Source organism: Triturus cristatus, chromosome 5_1, assembly GCF_964204655.1.
Source record: "Triturus cristatus chromosome 5_1, aTriCri1.1, whole genome shotgun sequence".
Lineage (NCBI taxonomy): Eukaryota > Metazoa > Chordata > Amphibia > Caudata > Salamandridae > Triturus > Triturus cristatus.
Window position 1 is genome coordinate 298,093,884 of NC_140587.1, and position 21,419 is coordinate 298,115,302.

Below are 21,419 nucleotides of genomic sequence, written 5' to 3' on the forward strand. Positions count from 1 at the left end.
CTTTATGTTTTAGTTGTGTTTTAAAATCTTTTGTGTTATGTCATTGTATTATGTTACATCAACAAATTCTGCTACATATTCAGCCAAAAGCAGCACAGTACTTTAAATTTCCACTTACAGATTACCAGTTACCATTGTCTAAGGTGATAAAATACCAATCCTGCAGTGTTGGACCTGGCCCTCTCTGCAGGGTCACCCAAAAACGTTTTGGCTTTCTCCTCCTCTTTTTGCTGAATTCATTTTTGCTGGCCTTAGGACCATGTGGACTTTTCCACTCCTATCCAGTGAAGTGGCTGCTGGTGGAATTTTAAAGTGTTAGGGTGTATTAATTAGCAATGAATTATTTTTTTCACCTGAATGAGCAAACCCACCATTTATCAGAGGGGGTGAGGGGATCCGCCTCTGCGGGAATACAAATAAATTGGTGTATTTTGGAGCAATTTTGGTGCCCTTTTTCTCTCCACATCTTGTGAATGCACTTCCTCGTATCTCCTTCACTTCACCATGCCCGCACTATTTCTTTTTTTGCAGAGTTTTTTTATATAGCGCGAACTTGACACGAATCCATTCGGGTATCAGAGCGCTTTACATAGCACCAGTTACGTTACATGAGGACACACATTAATTTTTTGTTAGGCACCGGGAGATTAAGTGATTTGCCCAGAATCACAGGATGTTCAGCGTCATTACCGAGACTCGAACCCAGTTCCCCAGTTTCGAGGTCGAGCGCCCTAGCCGTTAGGCCAACTCCTCTCCCCAACTATGCAGCAACTCACACTATGCACCAACTCACCTGTAAGCACTGCATTTTCCTTGACACTTGCCTTGTCAAACTTTTGACAACTATATACCTCCTGTACACATATTTGCACAGAATCAACACTGGAATACATGGCGAGAGTCAGGGGCTAGGAAAGGCCTGTCAGTGGCGAGCAGCAGCGCTGAGTTAGCAAAGAAAGACTATCGTGATGGAGGCGGCCCAAAGAGATCGTAAGTTGTTTGCCGTGTATTTTAGCTTTTGCCTGTTAACGTAAAACTAAGCATATGGCCCAAGGAAAAGGCAATCATTTCCAAACATGCCTGTTAGTACCAGAAGAGAAAACCCATTACAGCACCTTGCGTTTTTCTCACAGAGAGATTTTACCTTCCCATTATGGATTCAGAAGTTTGCTTTTGTCCCGGGTTACAAAAATCAGAAACAAGACCTTCTTCCCCATGCACACCCCTCCAGGCGAGCGAAAACCAGGAACTAAATAAGAGAGTCACTGGATTTCTTCCGCGGTATGGCCATATTGAGGGGTGCAGGAATACCTACAGAAGGCACTGACAATTTGAGAATGAAATCAGGAGTTGGTGATCCCACTCCAACTCCCACATGTTTTCCAATCCTATCAGGGGCTGCCTTCGCCCTCAATTCACACCTGCATTTAGAACTTAAAACGTCTGTAAGGAACCAAACCGGCACAGAGGTATTCCCAGAGTACTTGCGATTCCCGATTGGGCTGGTCGCTCCCAGGAACTGGACCTTGTCAGTAAGCACCAGGAAGCGTTTTTAGAACATACCTGGCCATAACTAAATACGATAAATTAGTAGAACCTGTTTAAAAAAAAAGTTTTTTCAGTAAGTATCTCAGCTATCAGTTTACAGCCCTCACAGTGAAAGGACTTGTCCAATTATAATGAAAAAGTGAAAACGACCCGGAGCATTTTTCGAAGAATGTGTCATTTCCAAACCTCGACCCAGAAACCAAATAGGAAAAAAAAATTGATTTATAAATGTGTCTATAATGAGAACAAGCTCATTCACTCACACTGCAGCGGGCATCTAGTCATTTGTTTTACAAATCTTTTTATCAGGCAATTTTTATAGACTTCAATTTACAGCATGCCAGGTGCGCAGATGTCAACACTCTCATACAGGGAATTGCCATTCAGTGAAGACAGTGGTGTGAAGCACCTTAGTTGACATATGTGTGTAGTCTACAACGTCAGATTGAAGAGAGTGTAGTCTTGCCAGGGTAATAAAAAGATAAAACACATCGCAACCTCAAACAACAAGCATTTACAATGCAATAGGTCTCACATTTGTAAGAGTTTAAGCTTTTGTAATTGTAAATAACAATGCCTTTTATTTATATTTAAAAAACCACAACATAAATAAAAGGCATTGTCATTTACAATACCAATAGCTCAAAATCGCGTAAATGCGAGACCTATTGCATTGCAAATGCTTGTTGTTTTTGCATTCCAACATAAGCAGCCTGCTGAAATACCCAGTAAGTAGTAGTCCTACTTTTACGACAATACAATGAAAGCAACTGAGTCTGTTATGCCAAAGCCTTCATTCATCAGTCCCATCTTCTCATTACCATCAGGACATGAAGTTTTAAAAATATAAATATATATATAATATATGTTAATTTGCAATCAGACAACAGACATGTTTAGCAGGCAAGTAATAGCTCAATGAAACTGGCGGCACTGCAGGTTAAAAATGCTGCCGTGCGTGTGGTTGTTGATAACTGCACAATGGACTGTTTAGCAGTGTAACAAGTCAAGTCGCCACAGACCCCACCCCACCCTGGTACCGATCTCTCCGGCTGAGGGTACTTAGGGGGGGGGGGGGGGGGGGTGAGGACGCGGGACCGGTATCTGTAGAGATAGTACTTCTGTTTATTAAAGAGCAAGTAAACCCTGAATGGGTTTCACTGCTGTCGAGAGCCTGTAACACCTGTAGGGATAGCTTTGTTAACCACGGTGGGTGCTTGTAACAGCAGAATGGGTAACTCTGTTAGATAGGCTGAGAGCGTGTAACATCTCGATGGATATCTGTTAACGGTGGTGAAAGTCTGTAAAAAGAGAAAGGCTAACTACACTAGTTGGGGTGAGAGTGTATAACATCCGGAGCGATGGCTCTGTTATCTGTGGTAAAAGTTTAAGCAGAGAAAGGATAGCTCTGCTAGGTATGTCGAGAGACTGACTTCCGGAGGAATACCTCTGTTTTCTACAGCGAGCGAGCCTGTAAGAGCAGAAACTGTAGCTCTGCTGTCTGTGGTGAGATCCTGTAAGGACTGGAGGTATTTTACTGTTATTTAAAGAGCCTGTAAGATCGGGAGGGATAGCACGGTTGTATTTAGTTATGGCCTGTAAGAGCGGAAAAGATGTTAAGAACCTGTAAACCCCGATGGGGTGATGTTGCCGGCTGTGATAAGACCCTTTGAACTCTGGGGGCACACCAATGCTATTAACTGCGAGAGCCCATGAGATCTAGAGAGATGAAGTGCTATCTAGGATCTGGAGGGATATCACTGCTGTTCATGGAGAGAGCCTATAAGATCTGAAGTTATGGGGCTCATATATGTGATCAGAGCGTGTTGATGTGGAGGGATAGCAGTGTTATCTTTGAGACTTTGTACGACCCGGAGAGGTTTCCCAGTGGAGAGCCTGTGTGACCGGAAGTGACAGTCCTGATGTCTGTAGGGAGACTGTACAATCATGTGGGATAGCTGTGCTGTCGAAGGGCGGGCCCCCACATTAGGTTGTGGCTGAGGGGAGGGGGTACTGGGGCGTTACAGCAAGTCTTTCTTCGCACCAGCGCCCTGAGGCCGGACTGCGTGGGCTCAGCTGGTGTGCGGCTCCCGGGGAGGGCGCTGTGGGATCGGGCATGTCTGTGCCTGTATTGGCAGGATCCCCAGGGCAGCACGGCCGACGTGTTAACTGTAGTGTAACAGCACCTAGGATAACTGTCAGCATGTGAAATACACTGGGGGCATTCTGGGCAGTGTGCTATGAATGATCCAGCCGTATCTCCAGGCACTTTACATTTGAGAGGAGCGGAAATCACAGTCCAGGCCATCAGAAGGTATTTAGAGGTAATTCAGCAGAGTTCAAAGATGAACAGAAACGAGAGGGTCAGAGACAGTGTCTGTGATCCTACTACAACAAGCGCTGCGCTGTGAATTAATGTACAGTAATTTCTCCGTATCACGTAAACATGGGTTCGAGGACTGCCTTGGCTCTAAATTGCAACATTATGCAGCACATATGCAGCATTTCGTTACCTTCCGGTAGCTTCGAGGTGCTTAGGGCAGTATTGTAACAACTTTAAAGGATTCTTTTAATCACCAGTCACTGCCGTGTAAACAGTGTAACATTAAACGGGAGGGGGAGCAGGCGGTAAGCCCACGAGTGGTGTGCCCGCGCGCGCCACAGCGAGCCATGTGGTTTCAATTATCGCGCCCATGTCTGGGTACGATAATTGAAACCACATGGCAGCGGTGCGCGTAATAGACACCAAAAGGCCATGGGCGGAGCAATGAGCCCACCTTTGACCAATTGTGTGCTGTCTTTTATAAAAAGATGCACGCAAAGGCCAATAGCGTGGGCCAAATGGAAAAGTACACGCACGAGCGTGTGCAATTCCTAGGTCTGTATTGAAACCCCCTACAAGAGGTCTCTCGCTGAGCGAGCACTGCTGCGCACTGCAACGCTAGGCGCGAGACCTAAAAAGGACTAGCCCACACCCACAATGGGATCAAGGAGAACTGGTACAATATTAGAGCACGGAAGTATCCGTCACCTGAGATGGAAGGACGAGTTCCGTTACTTAAAGAGAGAAGGTGCCAATCAGGAATTAGGAAACCGCGGTTGGGCATGAGGCGCGGTGTAGTCAGAGCAGGAGGTTATCATCTCTGAGGAAATACCATAGATCAGACATCTGAGTGTCCCAGCCGGCAGAGACAGCCCTAATATCCTCGCGGTACAAGGCAGCTCTCAGACTGAGCCCGCGTATCCATGGAGTGGGCCCAGGAAGAGGGTTGAGGAGCTAGCAAAAGAGCTAGATCCAAGAAACGTGCAGTTACTGTTTTGGTGCATCTAAACAAGCCCAGCAGGCTTAAGTCCCATGTGTGTAGCGAAGGGTTCCCCGTACAGCGTTGTGACACCATGCCAGTAGTGGGAGAGCATGCAATACACCCATAGCAGGAAGTCAGCACCTGGCAAGTGGCAGCGGGGACAAACATCATCCAATCATGCTGCAGCAGAAAAAGAATGCCCTTCCTCAGGGTGAAGTGGTTCTGATAAGACATTATGTGATTTGTTCTAGCAAAAATGTGATCACCATTTTCTCAATCACTGCTCATCTCCACAGTACATTGTCAAGTTAAAAAAAAATTGGGGGCGACTCACAAAAGCATTTTGGAGTATGTAAAGTTCTGCAGTCAGTGGCGTAATCAAACTTGAGGGCCCCGCCCTATGGTGTCAGTTAAGAGCTCTCAGGCCACGGTACTGTGCTGAGGGGGCCCCCTGGAAATCGTAACCCCCAACACAAAGCGGGGGCTGCAGTGCATCTTTATGTACTCCCTTTGTGCATTGACCGCAAAATATCTAAACATCTAAAATTGGAATATTCAGGAAATATTCTTCTACAATTTGTACAAATCGAAAAGACGTAGCCCTGTTGCACTTTTAGAAATAGGAAGTTGTATGTTTTCGGACTCATTCACAAAAGCATACAGGGATGTGTAAAAGACTCCTCCTGCAGTACTATTTTCTATACGCATAAATGTTTTTGTCAATTGTCAGGCCAGCCAGTCAGTGTTAGTTGTACCTCGAGTTAATCATAAATATCCTAATTACAAATTTGCGTCAACCCCTGCTTCACACATCCCTGTGCAGTCTTTAATGCGTATAATGATGTTTATCTCCAAAAGACCCAGGTGAGGTTATTGGCCCTATCAATGTAGTTCGATTTGTAGTTCTGTTTCACTTGTAGTTTCAAGAACATTTTGATTGCCATGAACAATATAAAATGGGATCTGTTGTTTTCCTGTGAATCTACTGCAAACACTGTGCGCGGATCCTCCCGCTAGAACTCACATTTCATATTGTTCTGGGGTGTTTTTTTATGGTATTAAAATAAATTTCCAGAACCTTTTGCAAGATCCAACAAGGCTGGGGACATCCTTGTGGTTGAGGACCTTTCTTCTGCCTTACAACTCTCCCCACCACTTACCACCTCAACCTATTACAAAGGCATCTGCCAATACTTCTGGTATGTTATCTTATATTATGGTATGGTTTGGTTTCACTTGTAGTTTCAAGAACATTTTGATTGCCATGAACAATATAAAATGTGAACTCACATTTCATATTGGCTTTGTAAGCCACAGATCGCCCGATGCCTGCTGTAAAACCGATTCTCCAGATCAATTTTGGTTTCTCCGATGAGGTCGTCGCTTCCAATCACGTCATAGTCGTAGATCAGGACGGAGAGGAGAGACTCCTTGGGGAAAGTGGCCTGAAATTCAAAGGATCTAGAAAACAGAAACGGGGGAAGTTAGTAGAATTGCACTGAGGTCTTCAGAAGTAAGAAGGGGCGTCTTCAAGGGGGGGTGCTCTCTATGAAGCAAAAGAATGTGGTATTTCAAGCCAGCAATATAATCAGGGGTCACTTGATATTACACAACAACATATTTATTGTGTATGTAAATGCCCCTTAAGTTAGACTATCCTAAAAATATTTAGGCACCAAACATGCAAATTTATAATCAACAGCAACAATCAATATCTTTAAAACAACTAGTGAGAAGCTCCTCAGCTCTACATGACAGAAAAGATGGAAACAACCCTGTAAATATATGGAAAGGAGGCATAACAGGGTGGGTAGAGAGCAAACATAACACTGCATTATACACACACCCAGATCTACGAACATAATGCCAACTAGCTTTACGTGAAATCCTACAGCCAGATAAAACCAGGCAAACGCTCCTATATGTGAATCATGTAATTTCTACGAAATTAAATATAGGATGTGATTTACCCCTAGCAGGTGATCTGTGCATAGAAATGTGGGCGTCCCTGGTGGACACTGCTCACTTGCATTTGCATGGTGGCATCTCTTAGTGTGGTGCAAAAATGACTTTTTAGCTCAAGTACTGGCGATGACATCATTGGCACATAACAATTTGTAAACACAGCACAGCTAAATGTTTCAGTCTCCAGTCATTGCATTGCTGCAGATTTTCCCACTGTGGAATGAGATTTTTGGTAAGTATGGACCTGAGTGGCCTCACCTGTGAGCACGTTAATTTTATATATCTAACACAAAGCGTATTTTCCTTTACACTGAGGTTTTTTCAATAACTAAATTATTGAATTACATCTAGCGAAACATTAAGGGCCAGGTGGGTTTTAGATCCGTTTGCACCCGCAAAAAACCTGGGGCCCATGTACTAATCCTATTTTGCGAGTCGCAAATTGATTTGCGACTCGCAAAATAGGATTAGTGACTCTTTATTAGGAAGGGGTGTTCCAAGGGCTTCCCGTCCTAATATGGACTCCAAAAGGTATGTATGAATGTTTTACAACTGTAATTACAGTTGCAAAACACTCACAGTTTACCACCCTTCTCAGAAGGGTGGTACAGCACTTGCAAAAGGAAGTGGTCCTCAGGGAACCCCTACCCCTTTGGGAATGCATGCACAAATATTTTTTAAGGTCAGGCAGTGGTCCCGACCACTGCCTGCCCTTAAAAATTGAAAAAGAAAAGTTTCATTTTTATTTTTTAAATGCACCCTGTTTCCCTTTGAGAAAAACGGGCTGCATTTTTTTTAAAACTGCTTTATTTAAAAGCAGTCCCAGACATGGAGGTCTGCTGACCACCATCCCTGGGACTGCCAGCCATACCCAATGGGGTTGCAGATTGCAACAGCCTCATTAATATGCATGAGGCATGCAATATGCGACCCCATTAGGAATCGCAAACAGTGTCTAAGACATCCAAAATGCATTTCAATTTGGGACTCGCTAATTGGCGGGTTGTACATCTGGCCCTAAGAGAGCCTATATTGGCAAAACTATGCACATTCGACCACATGCTCAGCTATTCACCTTGGAGATTTGTTTGGGATTTTCTTTCATATATGATACCCTGATGATTTGGGTCGTGCCAGTAATTAAAGAGCTGATAAGTTCAATTATCCCAGAAGATCATGGTTGCAAATACTTGCAACAATTATTGGATAAAGTACCTCTTGCCTCACTGGGGAGTACCATGATCTTATAGAGTAAAAAAGGCAAAGGCTGCGTTCTTTATAAGGCCATGGAATCTCTAGTGCAAAATTAAACACACCAAATAACAGATATTTGTTTTACAAATGTATTAGAATTGGTCTAATACAAGTCAGATTTTTTAAAAATGTTGTATTTCAGAATGTGCAAAGAGATTCTGTCTTTCCTATAATTACCTAAACTGTATAAAAACATAAAGATGCTGCCATAAATAGCTCTGTTCTGCTTATCACTGTTCATCTCGAAAACAGTGCAGAAGAAAAAGGCATGTTTAATTAATTATGCTCCCTGACTTGCATCCTGGTTCTGGCAGCAGTCCTTGTGACGTTGGAGCTCAACTCTAATATGTGGCTGCTAACCCTTTACGTGCGTCAGCCGTCTGACAATGGGGAAGATTAGAAAGGCTCATCTGGTGGTTTCCTTTTTTCACCCGAGACTCGGGCTGCTCAGGAAGAGCTTCCTGAGCATCATGAGCTTATTTTTTTTTTTGTAATGACGATCAGCGTGCAGGGGAGCAGATGTCATTGCATTACAAAAGTTAAAGTAAAACGAGCCGAAGGGCTCCATTCACTTTCAGTGAAGCAGTGCTCTGGGGCATATCTCAGCCTTCCGAGCACAGATTCCTTTGGGAGAGGTATCGTTGGAAAGGGGTGAATAGCCCCTTTTGAATGGTACCCCTGCCCAGTGGATTCCTGCTTAGGGATCGCCACAGAAGAGCGATTCCCAAGCAGGGATCCACCCACTAAACACCAGGAATGGAGGAGCATTCCCTTAGGCAAGGGTTTGTGCTCCCCTTCACATTTCATTATAACAGTCTTTCTGTCCCACCAGAGGGGCAGATGGGGCTATTACCCCCGATCTACCCCGGGGGCTCTTTTTGAATATAAAAATATAGAGGAGGGGGCTGCACACCATGGCAGAGCCATGCCCCACCCCAATATACAAAAACAACAATTGATGGACAGAATGCAGAACAATGTCATACATTCACCCCAGTACAGAGATCTGGGCCTAAATCCATCGTTTTTTTGCTCACCATGCCGTTCCAGTTTGAACCCAGCCATATGCAAATCAGTCTTGACCCTGTGCCTCATGGGAACAGTCCAGCCCAAACTGCCAAGCCAGGTCCTTCCTGTACTGGAAACAAGCATCCTAGGACCGGTTTTGGGGTTTCACCCCTCTTCAGCCAGGATAGCTTGATTCCAGTGGCATGGAGAGCAAGGGACCCACGTCTGGGCATACCCTTCTCACTCGGGGTGACAAATGCAAAAACAACAATTGATGGACAGAATGCAGAACAATGTCATACATTCACCCCAGTACAGAGATCTGGGTGGCGTAGTGGGCAAAAGAACGATGGATTTAACCCAGATCTCTTGACTGGGGGAGAATGTCTGCATTGTCAGCATTCCATCCATCATTTGTTTGTTGTTACGCTTTTCGCCCTAATTGGGATGGGTATTCCCAGACGTGGGACCCGTGCTCACTACGCCACTGGAGTCAAGCTATCCTGGCTGATGACGGCTGATAGCCAGAAACCGGTCCTAGGATGCTTGATTCCGGTCCAGGGAAGACATGGCTTGGCAGTTCGGGCTGGACTGTTCCCATGAGGCACAGGGTCAAGACTGATTTGCATATGGCCATGTCTGAACTGGGGTGGCGTAGTGGGCAAAAGATCGATGGATTTAACCCAGATCTCTTGACTGGGGGAGAATGTCTGCATTGTCAGCATTCCGTCCATCATTTGTTTGTTGTTACGCTTTTCGCCCTAATTGGGATGGGTATTCCCAGACGTGGGACCCGTGCTCACTACGCCACTGGAGTCAAGCTATCCTGGCTGATGACGGCTGATAGCCAGAAACCGGTCCTAGGATGCTTGATTCCGGTCCAGGGAAGACATGGCTTGGCAGTTCGGGCTGGACTGTTCCCATGAGGCACAGGGTCAAGACTGATTTGCATATGGCCATGTCTGAACTGGGGTGGCGTAGTGGGCAAAAGAAGGATGGATTTAACCCAGATCTCTTGACTGGGGGAGAATGTCTGCATTGTCAGCATTCCGTCCATCATTTGTTTGTTGTTACGCTTTTCGCCCTAATTGGGATGGGTATTCCCAGACGTGGGACCCGTGCTCACTGCGCCACTGGAGTCAAGCTATCCTGGCTGATGACGGCTGATAGCCAGAAACCGGTCCTAGGATGCTTGATTCCGGTCCAGGGAAGACATGGCTTGGCTGTTCGGGCTGGACTGTTCCCATGAGGCACAGGGTCAAGACTGATTTGCATATGGCCATGTCTGAACTGGGGTGGCGTAGTGGGCAAAAGAACGATGGATTTAACCCAGATCTCTTGACTGGGGGAGAATGTCTGCATTGTCAGCATTCCGTCCATCATTTGTTTGTTGTTACGCTTTTCGCCCTAATTGGGATGGGTATTCCCAGACGTGGGACCCGTGCTCACTACGCCACTGGAGTCAAGCTATCCAGGCTGATGACGGCTGATAGCCAGAAACCGGTCCTAGGATGCTTGATTCCGGTCCAGGGAAGACATGGCTTGGCAGTTCGGGCTGGACTGTTCCCATGAGGCAAAGGGTCAAGACTGATTTGCATATGGCCATGTCTGAACTGGGGTGGCGTAGTGGGCAAAAGAACGATGGATTTAACCCATATCTCTTGACTGGGGGAGAATGTCTGCATTGTCAGCATTCCGTCCATCATTTGTTTGTTACCACCCCAATATACAGGCACAAGTCTTTCTGCCCCCCTCGGGTGGGGCAGATGGGGCAACTTCCCCTGATCTGCCCTGCTGGGGAGCAGAAAGCCCACTAGACGCAAGGGATTTCTTTTATATATATGAAAATACAGGGGCTGTCCACAAGGGCATGTCCATACCCTCACCCCAATATACATGTAAAAGTCTTTTTGTCCTGGTCCAGGGTAGATGGGGCGATTACTCCAATCTGCCCTTCCGGGGAGGTGGGACAGAAATCCCTCTAGACATCAGGTTTAAAAAAAAATATATAACGAATATAGAGGTGGGAGCTACCCACCAGGAAATGGCCATGTCCCCACCCCAATGTACATCCAACAATCTTTCTACCCCCCCAGGGGGCAGATGGGGCGATAATCCCGATCTGCCCCCCTCTGGGGTTGCAGAAAACCCTCTAGACACCAGGGATCTTTTTAATATTGAAATATATATGGGTGGGGTCTGCCCACAACGACAAGGCCATGCCCCCACCTCAATATGCATGTAACAATCTTTCTGCCCCGGGAGCAGAAAACCCACTGAACACCAGGGATATTGGGGTGGGGGCTGCCCACCAGGCATGGCCATGTCTCCACCCTAATATAAATGCAACAGTCTTTCTGCTACCTTTCTGCTGGGAAAGACTGGGACAATTGCCCCCTATCTGCCCACAAAAAATGAGGGACTGCATTTATGTAGTATTGCTTTGGGGAAGGAGAGGTCCCCGTAGGAGTGTGCCTGTGCTCCCCACTCCAAGGATGAATAGACGTTCTGCCACCCGGGTGGCGGGTAGGGGTATTCACCCCCAATCTGCCCTCTCCGGTGGGACAGAAAGCACAATTAACACCAGGAATTTCAAAATGGTGCCAAAACAAACAAAAGGAGGTGATGGCTTACCCTGGCATCGAGCCACATCCGCACCCCAGAAGGGTTAATGGGAGTCCTCTCGCAAGAGCTCCCATTGACCTTGGTTTGATCCGTTCCTGTCGTGAGCACTAGACCCAGTCACACAGGTTTGCGCAGTGTTGTTATTGGCACAAGTTGGGTAACCCTGGGTAGTAGCAATTTGGTGGATTCCTGAGGATTCCAGAAGATTCCATCAAAGAAATGGAAGGAAAATGCAGAGTTTGAGGTTTGCATTAATCACCAGAGTTATCTTGACATTTTCAATGTTGCCTGAAAATTGCTGGGCAAGGAACATGGCAGAAGGTGCTTTTAAAATCATATTATACATAATGCCTTCTCCCTCAAAGTCAGCACCCGGTGCACCACCCTAGAGTCAGCCCTGCTAGTATGGGTACCCACAAATTCAGAGATGTACAAAAAAAACCTGCTCCTAAACTCCATATCTTGTGCCCATTTCAGAAATCTGTAGGTTTCCTTGATACCCATTTTTTACTCAACACATTTCACCATATAAATTGGTCTACACTAAGTACACAATTTCAAAACCATTTTACAATGCAGCTCAGTTGTTGGATCTAGGTACCCTGGGTTCTTGTAGAACCTACAACCCTTATATAACCTCACAACCATAGGAGTCAACCAGACGTAATGGTATATTGCTTTTGTATATCAGACATTGTGACAAAATGTTACAGATGAAAACGTTGTTCCAAATGACCATTTTTGCCCACTCATCTTCAATATTTTTTTTTATTTCAACAGTTCGTTTCTTTGGGAACACCTTGAGGGAGATACACATGTAACCCCTTGCTGAATTGAAAATTTTGTTCAACTGTCAGAAATCTATAGCCTTCCTGGAGCACCCATGGAATACACACTGGATGTCGCCACAAACTGCAAGTACGTAGAGAGCACAAAAAGATAGGAAAAATTCACTAGCAATGCCAAAACCATGGTAAAAATAATGGGGCAGATTTATGTGTGACTTGCGCCTCATTTACGCCGCCGTTGCATCACTTTTGTGACGCAGCAGCGGCGCAAATCCTGTGCCATGGTGCGGGGTATTTATAACGTGACGCATCTGGGAGATGCGTCACGTTGTAAAGCCCTGCGCCACATGTAGGCGTTCCAGGGCAGGTGGGGGCGTTCCGGCGCAGGAACGCCTCCTAAAAGTGGCTGAGTGAAATCTACAAGATTTCACTCAGTCACTTTTGAGCCCATGCTGCGTCAAAACCCTGCGCCTGCTTGAAGCAGGCGTAAGGATTGACGCAGCATTGTGCAGATAGGGCACCACCGAGCCTTGCTGGAGCTGCGTCGCGCTTGCGACGCAACTCCAGCAATGCGCCACTTTTACGGCACAGATGCGTGACGCATCTGTGCCGTTTTTGCCCCATGGTGCGCCGCATTATAAATGCGGCGCATCCATGATGGCGGAGCTGGGGCGCAAAATAACTGGCGCATCCCTGCTGATATGCAGGGATGCGTCAGTTATTATAAATATGCCCCAATTTATTATTATTCAGCTCTTTATGTTTCTGAAAAATGGTGGCTTTAGCACAGAAAACCGTTTGTTGATGCCATTTTTAGAGGAAAAACAGGCACTTTCTTCATATTTTTCCCCTAAAACTAAAAATATAGGTATATTTTACCTATTTTCTCATTCCCCTCCAGGGGAATCCACAAACCCTGGGTGCCTCTAGAATCCCCAGGATGTTGGATACAATGACGCAAGTTTGGCATGGAGACTTTGGGCCTCATTTATGAGGTTTTGCCGTAGGGAAGCGCAGCAGGCCTTCCTGCTGCGCTTCCCTACGGCAAAAGAAAAGGGCAGGGATGCGCCGTATCTATAAAATGTGGCGCATTCCTGTCCTTTTCCCCTTCGCCGGCGCACATTGGGCTGCCTGCGCCAACGCAGGCACCTCTGCACCATGGTGCAAAGGTGCCTGCGTTGCGGGGATGAATATTTTTGTACAGGAAGGGAAACCTTTCTGTACAAAAATAATCACAAGAGGTTTTTCCTCTTTGTATGGGTGATGCAGAATGCAGCACACATAGAAAAAGGAAAAACGAGGAGAAATAAAGATATTTCTCCCCATTGCGCCTCCCTTACGCCTCCACTGGGGAGGCGTAAGCTTTTGGCGCTGCCTCAGATTTACGATTTCTCCAAAGTATGTGCAACCACGCTCACAGTAACCCAATGATGTCACCACAAATAGACTCCACACGAGTTTTGATAAGATTAGTATAATCTTTATATAAGAAAATATTCGATACGAACACACAATACAAAATCACCATATAAGATTGGGTAGTATTCTTTCCAGTGGGTTGGTAGGTTCTAATCCCAACCCCCCACTTCTAACCAACAGTTAAACTCACTTCTAACTGTTTCCCAAAAGGTTAGGGCAAGTCGTATTGCTAGAATCACACACGTTGCAAAAGGTAACAAATACTGCAATGCGTAAGGATATTCTCTTGTACTGTGCAACAGAGAAACAATGCCATATGTAGCGCCACAGTAATGTACTTTGCAGTTGAAGAAATAATGCAATGCGTATCACCACCAGCATGCCCTGTACCAGAAAGAAACAAAGCAATGTGTCACGCTACAATCCTGTACGGTGCAATGAAGAAATAATGCACTGCGTCACGTTATAGTCAGATACTGTGCACTGAAGAAATAATGCAATGCACCATGTTACAATCAGGTAATCTGCAAGGGAAAAATAACGCAGTGCGTAACGCACCAAGCATGTAGTTCATCAGGCACAAATGCGGTCAGGCGTCATACGACAGTTCGATAGTTCGTTAGCAGCAATAATGCAAAGTGTAATACAACAGTTTTAGGTGCTCCTTTAACAGTGCCCCCGTTATGGCTCAAATGTTGACACAAAAGTACTGCTTCCCACTCTGGCCCCAATACTGCCCCTCCTTGGGTCAGCATGGGCCAAGATCCGAGCTGAAGCAACAGCTCGCGCAGCTGACAAAAGCGAGAGGCCGAGAGAGTGTCCCTCCGGGCCCGCACCCCACCCCAGGTGGTGATCCACGTTACCTGGGGGGTGCGACCCCACTCTCCTATCCGACGTCAGGGCCTTGATCCAGACCTCCGTCACGGGGTGCGGAAGACTTGGGCCGGCGGCTCAGCTCCTCCGGGGCTGCCGGTCTGGGCTGCTGCTGGTTTACTTCGAGGGCCCAATGACTTGGCCCTCCTTCCGGCGGTCTCAGTCAACACCGAGATCCGCCCTAAGCACTGTGGAGACTTTACTTCAAATTCGGTGCACACCCTACCCCGGCACTCCTTACCAGCGCCTCGGGTTGCACTTCGACACGCACACCGCACGTCCGAGACTCGCCTCTACTCTGGTGTTCACGACGTCCCGGCACTCTTCACCAATGCCCCGCTTGCACCTCGACACGCACCCTGCGCGTCTGAGTCTCACCTCTTCTCCCGGTGCACACGATGTCCAGGTGCTCCTCACCATCGTCCTGGCTGCACCATGACACGCACTCTGCGCGTCCAAGACTCACTTCTTCTTTTGGTGCACACGATGCCCAAGCGCTCTTCACTAACGCCCAGGCTGCACCACGACACGCACTCTGCACGTCCAAGTCTCACTTCTTCTCCCCGTGCACACCATGACCAGGCGCTCCTCACCAACACCTTGGCCTGCACCACGACACGCACCCAGCGCATCTGAGACTCAGCTTACTCCTGCGTGCCCACGATCACAAGGCACAATTTCTGAGGGTCTCAAGCTGCAAAAGCATGCGCACACCGCGACGCTTGGAACCTCTCCGGAAGCGTTTATGATCCTGTATTTCCAAACAGGGAGCCAGCTCACCTCGGGCCCTTGGGGTTACAAGACACAGCACAAAGCACAGTCTTCTTCAAGCAGCGGGACCCAGCGCCTTCAAGCACAGTCCCAACAGCCTCTCCCTTAGTTAGAACAGCAAACTGAAAACCAGCCCCAGATCACGAAGCAAGGATTGGTCTTTCCACAGCAGTCTCTTCAGTTGCTCCTTCTTTAGCCGAAGTTCTCCTTGACCACAGAATGGGTCCAAGCCTTTTCGGTTTCAATCCATATCGGTTTCATTCCAACGTTCAGGGGCTTCAGCTCTCATAGTTATACCCCTTAATGTCTTTGAAGTTCGTTTGTGCTCAGGGTCCCTGACCCCTCCCTAAATCAGTTCTGGGTGTCTCCCTCCCAGTGTCACCCCTCTCCCCCCTTTGATACTAGGGGTCTGGATCCTTACTCACTCAGCAGGAGATGGGTCAATTGGTGTATAGCACCAGCCCTACCCTTTTCGCCTCCCGGGGCTTCTCCTCCCCCTACTCTCCAGATGCAGGGCAGCCTGGTGCCATCTCAACCCCTCCCTAGGCGAAGACCTCTCCCAGCTCCTCTCATCTTTCAGTTCCAGACAGACAATCCACATTTCAGCAGAGACACACAGAGCACAAAACTCAGCAACTTTCTAAAAGAGTGGTATCTGAACACACAGTGACAAAACCACCTTCACAGAAAGATGTGTTATGACACTGTGAGCTCATCCATATCAAACTGCACCTCTCCTTTATAAAGTGGAAACTAGGCTACCAAACACAACACCCAGCCTCCCCCATTCTGTCCTATGGGCAAGTGAAAAACGAAATGGAGTGTTTTTCACTGTCAGAACATAGCACACACCTCAGTATATGTTCTGCCTTTTACCTACACTTCACCCTGCCATGGGGCTACCTGGGACCTAACACAGGGGTGCCTAATGTGCATGTAAAAGGGAAATTCAGGCCTGATAAGCAGTTGCACGTGTGAGGACAACATGCTAACTTAGCACTCTGCGCGCAGGCCCTACACTGCAGGCCTGAGTTCCCTTCTCCGTGCGCCTTTGCATTACTAGCCCTGGCACACACAGTGCAAATCACTAGGAACTTTACTAGTAAGGCAAACATACCAATCATGGCCAACCAATCACCATTACATTTTACATAGGGAACACTTGTACTTTGACACTGATCAGCAGTGGCAAGTACCCCAAGCATCCAAATTGGCATCTCTATGTCAGGAAAACGGTCTAGGGGGAAAGCAAAATGTTTAGGAAACTTTATCCAAAAGGTCAAGTCCTACAATACCTCAAAGTATGGTTCAGTTCCAAGAATAAAAAAATTCCATGGGGACCCATTAAGGTGCGTGAAAATGTTTAAGAAACATGTTTCACGGCCTGATTCATAAAGGAAAATTCGAAAGTTAAAATAGTTAGCGTTGTAGGCTTCTTCTAACAGTTTGCATAGATTTCATACTTTTAAAGGGCTCTCAACCCCTCCCCCGACTACTCAGGAAGTAGCATGGAAATAGGGGCAAGGCAAATGTAAGATCATCATGTGTCCTTCTCCTCCTCCTCCGTAGTATCTTTTAAGGATTGGCCATAGGGTAAGTGTTGGAACTGGCACTTTCTGGTTGGCTGAGGTAATGCCGCAGCCAGGAAGAACCTACCACTCCCGTCAGGGGCGGGTGATTAGACACACTGTATAACCTACACTTGGCTAGCTTTGTACTGAGCAAGCAGGCTTACCACAGAGGCAATGTGTAAAGCATTATCACAGCACACACTCATGATAAATAACTAGAGCATCACAAAAGAGGATTCATACGTGATGTATGTAAATAACGTTTATATTCAACTCACACATAATAATAACCATAACGTGAACATCGTGTACTTCTGGGCATAAATTACAGTGGGAATTATTTCTAGCAGTACTAGGCCCAACCGTTCTAATAACATAAAGCAATATGTACACTTGGGAAACATTCAATCCTACACCCCTCCCCCCCACAGCACCCTTAAGTGATGCAATATGTTGTCCAGCCCAGGCCCACCCCAGCAATTATTGTAAGTTAAGACTCACAGTTAGATGGTGCACCCCAGATCACAACGATATCAGAAAATGTACTTACACAGAATTAAACCACTTTCTAGCAGCACTGCGGGCTGAGGCCACGCAGGTAAAACCAATGTCAAATGCAATGCTTTTCTAGCAAGAGATCAGGCATACGAAAAACCGCCAGCCAGTGTTGTTAATCACAGGTGGTTCCCCTGCTGTCACTCCCACACACACACTCACTCCACAACTCTATGCAGTGCAACGGCTATCAGGCAGATCCATGCGGCACACGCTAGTACACATATCCACCCAGCACCCTAATGTGATGTCACTGACACCAAGCAGGCCAATTGGTAACACGCTGCAAACCGCATGGCCACATGCCTCCCTCCATCCGCCAACTCACCCCAACTATCCTACACCCCGCTGATTGGAGACATCCAGTCCTCCCCCCCAGGAACTAGGCTGCACGCAGCCAAAGTCACTATTAGTCAGGGTCCCAGGGAAGCAGGTGGGGAGTAGGCAGTAAGGTCAATTAGGAGGCAGTTGGCAAAAGGGGTTTGGCAGCCACTCGAGAAGTTCACCCACAGGATGCGGAGCAGGAACGGGCTGAGGGCAAAAGTATGGTCACAGCAAAGGGGTCCACAGGGGCCTTCCGGCACCAGCCTAGTGCTGCAAAGCCAAGGGGGGTCACGCAGTCTCTTGACCCCCTTCAGATCATTCTCACAAGCGTTCCTCCAGCCCAGCCAATCACTCTCACCATTCAGGACCTAGCCGGACAATACTACCTGGCACCATGGTGTTGTCAGGGAAGGCTGGGTGAGGAGAGGGCAGTTTGTTCACCGTGCTGAGGGCCAGGAAAGGAACAAACAAGGAATGAGGAATGAAGCATAGTAGGGGGGGGCTCTCAGAAGGAGGAGGCACCCCTCAGGCACTTGTCGATCAGAGTTGAACCCAGGTAATCCGGGCACAATGGCTGTTGCGCAATGATAGGGGTCGTACCAGACTATCCGGTCACGCAGAACAAATAGTTGCACAATCCATAACTCGCTAAAGTGTGATTCTTACAGGCCAATATCACTCTTAAATTGTGATTATAAGCTGTTTACAAAAATCATAGCAGAGAGGCTTAACGGAGTAATTCCTTTGATAGTGCAAGAAGATCAAAAGGGCTTTATTCGTGGTAGAATGCTTAAAGAACTGACTTTCAATCTTATTGGGGCAATTGACTTGGCTACCACGTACAATCTTCCTTTAGCGGTTATGGCACTCGATGCTGCTAAAGCCTTTGATCGTGTCAACTGGGTTTTCTTAAAAGCAGTAGTCAAGTCTTTCAATCTTGGCCCAAATATATCAAAACTTCTGGAGGGCATCTCTGATGCACCATCTGCTAGAGTACTTGTTAACGGAGCCCTCTCAGAACCAATACAGATATCAAGGGGAACAAGACAGGGCTGCCCTTTGTCTCCTCTTTTATTCGATCTATATATAGAACTTCTAGCTAGATGGCTTAGGGCCTCCCCGGTTATCTTAGCATTCCAGCATAATGGATGGAGTAAGAAGATTGGCCTATATGCGGATGATATTTTGGTCTTTACTAGTGACATCCACACTGCACTGAATTCCGTATTAACAATCACCACGGATTTCGGAAAACTCTCTGGCTATAAGATTAACAAGCAAAAAACTGAGGTGATGACCTGGAATCAAACAGCAGAGGGAATAAGATGTACGAAGGATATGAGATATCTAGGGATTAGGATTACACAGGACATTGCTAAGATCACGGAAGTAAATTTCGAGATTGTTAAGAAGGAAGTGGTTACCCTGTTGAAGAACTGGGGGCATCTCCCGCTGACTTTGTTTGGTCGGGTTAACCTTATAAAGATGGTAGTTCTACCTAAGTTTACTTTCCTTTTTGAGGCCATTCCTCTCCCCTTCTGTAAAGCTTGGTTTTTAAAACTCCAGGGTCAGATCAGTTCTTTCATTTGGGCCTCTAAGGGGCCTAGAATTTCCTGGAAGAAATTGAGAAGGAGGTTGGAAAAAGGTGGACTAGCGTTACCCGATCTGCTTGTGTATTCCTGGTCCTTTTTGTTAAAAAACGGTAGGATGCTTTTGGTTACTCCATCTAATTCAGAATTGGGCAGACTCTTTGAGGTTGAGCTGAGAAGTCATAGCCTGAGCGGAGGAGGCTTTATGTTTAAGTATGCTGACCCAAAATACTACAATAAGGTTAGGTTAAAAATTTTAAAAGGCATGGCCGAGACATGGTACAGAGTTAGAAGAGCTGTGAAATTGCCATACTTCAGTTACTTCGCTCCTATCTGGGATTCTCCAGGCGCTCCTCATTGGGCCAAAGATGCATTGGCCATACCGTTAAGGGAAGCGGGCATAGCAGTTTGGAATCATATTTTACACGAAGATCATCTAATCTCCTGGGAAGATTGTAGGCAGAAAACAAATCTAGGAATATCTAGATTTAAATATCTCCAAGTCTTAAGTTGGTTTCAAGTATCCAGGGCAAAAATGGGGGTTTACAATGAATTTGAGGAGAAATTGACTTCCAGACAGTCTCCGATCAAGGAAGTCGCACTATGGTACTGGTTCATGGTGGAGATGGAAGAGGGAGATTTCAGCCTCCCGAGTCTTCTAAGGGGGAGATGCTTGCCGCTAGCTACGCTTGAAGATCAATGGCAAGTATCTATGTCTACATTATACAAAATAGTTAAACCTGCATACCTGAGAAGGAACCATCTTTTCACCCTTCATAGGGCTTACTGGTCCCCCCAGAGGTTATCGAAGTTTGGTCGCCGAGGAGATGTGGCTTGTCCTAAATGTGGCAGCATGAAGGAAGACGATCTCCACATGTTCTTACTCTGCCCAAAGATCCAGCCCTTTTGGTGCGCAGTGAGTAAAACACTTTCCGATGCTTTGAAGATCCAAGTGGAGGTAAGCGCTTTATTAGTTATTTTTGGGCTGTTGGACACTAGTAATGTAAGTAACGAGGATCAGGAGAAGCTGATCTTCTATGCGATTCTATTGGCCCGCAGGGAGATCTGCAAGCTATGGGTATCTCCGATTCCACCAAGTAGGCAAGAGTGGATATCGTCATTAAGGACTGTCGCAAACCTAGATAGGTCAATTAAGGGACGATCCAGGCAGGCATTTTGGGCCCCTATTCTCCCTTTGAATTGATGCAAGTACCTTACTCCTAACCTTCTAGTTCTTGGGTCCTATGATTAAGCCCTTCTCGGCCTCGGTTGACACCACCTTTTCCATTGTGGTAGGTTTCTTCCACTTGGTTCGGGTGTGTTTTGGATTTCGGATGGTGGGAGCTCTCATTCCAGGGTGTCTTTCGGTGACTCCACTTTCTGTTAATCTCATGTCAACAAATGAGGTGTAGGACATTTCGGCTCTTAAGAAAAGCGAAATGGTGCGATAGAGGCAAATGAGGACAAAAAAAAATGAAAAAATCCATATCTCGCTCGAATTAAGGCAAAATGTCCAGTGCACTGTGATATTGGTCACACCAGACAATCTGGGCACAATGTTTGGTGTGCAATAATATGAGTCGTACCAGACCATTACGGTCACACAGACAAAGAGTTGCAGTTCCGTACCTTCCTGGAAAAGAGGTACAACGTGTGGTGCGCGTTGATATTGATTCTACCGTTCTGGTCACACACGCACAGGCTTAAGTTCAGCAATACCTCATGAGGCAGAATGAGGCACTACTACAGTTTGCAACCTGTGAATCAGACACCGCACGCAGTGAGCATGTAGTCGGCATGTCGCACAAGAGAGATGTGGCATGA

At 46.6% G+C, this 21,419-nt stretch overlaps 1 protein-coding gene across 2 annotated transcripts in view; it reads right to left on the reverse strand.

The window, feature by feature from the left end:
• Positions 1 to 21,419, reverse strand: part of FER1L6 (fer-1 like family member 6) — a 974,281-nt gene that overhangs the window by 138,222 nt on the left and 814,640 nt on the right. For both annotated transcript variants that reach the window (XM_085604988.1, XM_085604987.1), the window contains exon 33: positions 6,144 to 6,314. In XM_085604988.1, the coding sequence (XP_085461114.1) occupies positions 6,144 to 6,314 (171 nt within the window). The remainder of the gene's footprint in view (positions 1 to 6,143; positions 6,315 to 21,419) is intronic.